Raw genomic sequence first — 3956 nt, forward strand, 5'->3', positions numbered from 1 at the left:
TTGCACTGCCTCTCCCAAAATGCTCTGCACATCATGGCCAGTAGCAGGGAAATTCTTGGAGCTGCAGTTCAAAAAGATAGCCTTTCCAGCATTTGTAATGGAGCAACTTCTCCTGTTAAGGAAGACTTTCTTACCATACATGACGAATGGGCATTGATGTATGTTTCATGGCTACAAGTGCTCCACCCCAGTCAAGGAACCACACACTGTATTCTTCTTCAAAGATCTGTAGATATGAAAGACACAACATGAACTATACTGTTCTCCAAAGATTCATGAGATATGTAGTAACAGTTAGTAGAAAACCCATGTTTCTTGAATTTGCCAGCTCTTCAGGACTTACCTGTCTCCAAGAATTTCCACCATCAGAAGAAATAAACATGCCAATTTCAGTATATGATAATTCTGGACCCACATTGCCTGAAATGCAAGCAGATATAAAATAAACTCCTTTACAGTTCAAGAGGGATCATATTTTTAACTATGCAAAGTCAATTCCTGAAAGCAACACACTAAGTAGTCCTGTGTGGAGAAAACTGAAACCCACTATGGGGCTGATGAAAAGACTGAATGAAGAAAACCTTCAAACATGTGTAATTAATGACTAAAAGACATGTGTGTACACATTTGTGTTTATACTGGGTTATACTGTGGTTTATGTGCACTATACCGATATATTATACAAATATTAAAAAGGGCACAGGTTCCTACAAAAAGAAACAAGTGAATATTTTCCATCCATTTAATTAGGGTTATTTTCTTTTGGGGCTTGTTAGTATTTAATTATTAGAATAACATACAAAGTCATAAATATAGTGCACATAAACAAAACTTTAAATTTGATAATGCTTTAAAAAATAAAGAACAACCAACCTGGTACTTGAGCCAACTAATTTATATTTATGGTATGTGAGCAGTGCTCAAGTAATTGAAATAGTTGGATGCTGTGAAGTTAATTATTCCCTATTTCCCATTTTATATTTTTACACAAGTTCAGAAAGTGAGAACAAGCAACACTAACAGCACCAATAAAATCTCCTCCAACTCATTTGAAACACAGATTATTAAGTCCCTTTAGGACACATTCAATTTTATACCATGTTTCCCAGGTCTTAGAGGCACTCCTTTAACAAAATTGAGGCCTATACGTACATAAAAAGGCTTTAATTTTACACAGAGTAAGGCTGGTGTGCCATCAAATGACAGCTGATAATTAGTTATTCATTATTTTAATTTATCATTATTGTATTTTTTTGATTGCCAGGGAGATGGAGACATTCTTATGAAACTTGCTGCTTCACTGTCAAAGTAATTTACCAAAGTAACTTTTTGTACTACTTAACCCAACGTGGATGAATCATAGAACATACAAAATCTCATGTTCTTGTAGACTTAAATCTGTTCCCTCTGCTTAATCTAAACAAGGCTGGCTGGATTTAGGAAACAATGCTGCTAAAAACTATGCTGTAGTTCACAGGCTTTGGAGAACTTGTTAAGTGCTAGAAAGTTGTCAATTAACCATAGGGAATTGTACCAGATGCCTGTGGGAGACAAGGACTGGTGTTACAGTCCCTCTGTTATGGGGTCCAAGAAATATGTAGGCAGAGTGATAAGCTAGCCTTGCGAGACTAAAAGGCCTATTGTGTATTGTTTAGTTTAGGGTATGCACATTTATACCATGTGACTTTTGCTGCTCTATAAAACTTAAGCCTTGTTTCCAATAAACTTGTTCTGTGGTCAAGCTGTTGGAGGGACATGAGGTGAAAGCCCTTTGATCAAAGTCATCTGCCTGAATCTGTGTGAATATGTTAATCTCAGACTGTTTAGGATTTCTTCCTGAAGCTCTGTGCTCTTACATAGGAAGTGTGGCAAAACAGGTTTTTCCGTTCTTGCCATCAAACATATGCTGAGAACTTGCAGCTGTCCCAAATGTAATAGCAATACTGGCACTCTGGTTTACAGTTCCTTCCCTCACCTACTGCATTGCATACCTCAAATTTGGTGTTAAAATTCCACAAATATATACATCTTCCCTGAAAGTACCTAGAAGGTGTACTCCACTAAGCACAGCTGCTCCCGTGCAAGGCCCATAAACTCATTGCACAATCTCAAAACTATTATGACTCTAAAGAAGAGATGCTACACCTCTCCTGGATCCTTGATTTTGTTAGCTGATGTTGGTGAATCTGGCATGAACATTTAGTGCTAACATCAAAGTACCCTTTTTTCTTTTTTTGAAGCTGTATCAACATTTTATATTTGGAGGCTAATCTTGTTTTAGCACCAGTGGATATAGCTGTAAGACCTGCTGGAACATGGCAGGAAACAACATTATTTGAATCCTCAGGTGGCACTGATTATGCCCACAGCTTTTCAGGGTAAAACTTTAAAGGCTAAAAGGCCAATTTGGTCTTGTTGGCTGTTACTGAGTCATTTGTCATAAAGTTTGCCAAGAAAAAAAGGAAGCTAAAAGTGGTCTTTATAGAATGCACACCTGTTTGCCCATAGGTGAACAGTAATCCACTTTGTTCCATAACTTCCAAAAGGCCTTCATAAGACAGTTTTATCAAGTTTTTTTAGATTGTAAGTCTGAGGACAGGGAACTATTCTTTTGTTGATATTTCACTTGTAACATGCCATGTACAGTGATGGCACTATATACATAAGTGGTGGTGGTGGTGGTGGTGGTGGTGGTGGTGGTGGTGATGATGATCACGACGACATCAACAAGAACAACAAGAGGACACACCTGATTTTAAAGCTCTAGATGAAGCATTGACTTAGAAAAGAAGTAACTGATGCCATGTCTATAGTATCCAAACTCATATACCTTACAGGGAATTCTATTTCTGAAGCAGATATTTATTTCATTCTATAAAATTAGCTTGTTATGTTATATTATGCTTTAAAAAAAATAACAGGAAAGGAAAGATTAATCCCAAACTTCTGTAGCTCCAAGAGGAGCAAAATAAATACACACTAATGAAAATGTTAATTGAGTTCCTGACATTTAATGTTTGAAAATGAAAAATTAAAGTCCAGATGCAATTTGACACATTCCTACCAGTGTGTAAAGAATACAGCTTGCCAACTTCTAATGGTGTTTATGTTGCTGAAAATAAAACCTGAGGCTGAAGGAGTTGCAATTCATACAAAGCAGTTATGAGAGGTTGCCCTGATGTATAGGAATTACTATACTGTGTAAGATAATAATAATAAATAAATAATATTTTTTTATTTGTATACCGCTTTTCTGTCTGATCAAAGCGGTTCACAGTAGCATACAATACAATACAAAACAGTACAATACTCAAGCAATACAATATAACATCAATTACATCGGCATCCATAAGCAGCCTCAGTGATTGTAGGTATGCCATAAGAATATAGGAACCTGCTTTCAGCTATTTGACAATGTCTGGGGTTTTAAGCAAGATCTTTTATTGTTCTACCTGTAAATGTCTGGGATATTATGCACACAAAGCAAGTATTCTCCCCAGTGGCAATGGGAGGATTTGGTGTCTGTAGGGGTGGTAATTCCATTTCAGGTTTCAATCAGAACTTTAACATAACTAGCCAATATCCTCAACCCTACTCTCTACATAGTTTCAGCACCTTCTATAACTCCACTAAAGTTTGGACTAAAGACTAGCACTGATGCACTACCCTATGGGCATCAAAACCACCCACTGCACTGGTTGTGCCATTGAGTTATAGCCCATCCTGCTTGGGTCTCATTTTTTTCTGTAGCTATAGTTTTTTGATTGAACATTGTAGTTTCAGCATATACAAATAAACCCAAAGGAGTTGTGGGATCTTGATGTATTTGGGAGTTATCTATAGTCTATAAGGCCATTCATTATGTATGCAAAATCCAAGTCTGGTCATTGCCAGCCCAGGACATATAATAATAATAATAATAATAATAATAATAATAATAATAATAATAATAATAA

General features: G+C 36.5%; 1 protein-coding gene across 1 annotated transcript in view; it reads right to left on the reverse strand.

Moving 5' to 3' along the window:
* The window catches only part of SORCS3 (sortilin related VPS10 domain containing receptor 3), a 652615-nt gene that overhangs the window by 139445 nt on the left and 509214 nt on the right, over positions 1-3956 (reverse strand). Inside the window, exons 12-13 of the mRNA XM_042460847.1 lie at positions 344-420; positions 135-226 (exon numbers count right to left, since the gene is read on the reverse strand). Of these exons, the coding sequence (XP_042316781.1) occupies positions 135-226; positions 344-420 (169 nt within the window). The remainder of the gene's footprint in view (positions 1-134; positions 227-343; positions 421-3956) is intronic.

The sequence above is a fragment of the Sceloporus undulatus genome, chromosome 3 (genome assembly GCF_019175285.1).
Source record: "Sceloporus undulatus isolate JIND9_A2432 ecotype Alabama chromosome 3, SceUnd_v1.1, whole genome shotgun sequence".
In the NCBI taxonomy this organism is placed as follows: domain Eukaryota; kingdom Metazoa; phylum Chordata; class Lepidosauria; order Squamata; family Phrynosomatidae; genus Sceloporus; species Sceloporus undulatus.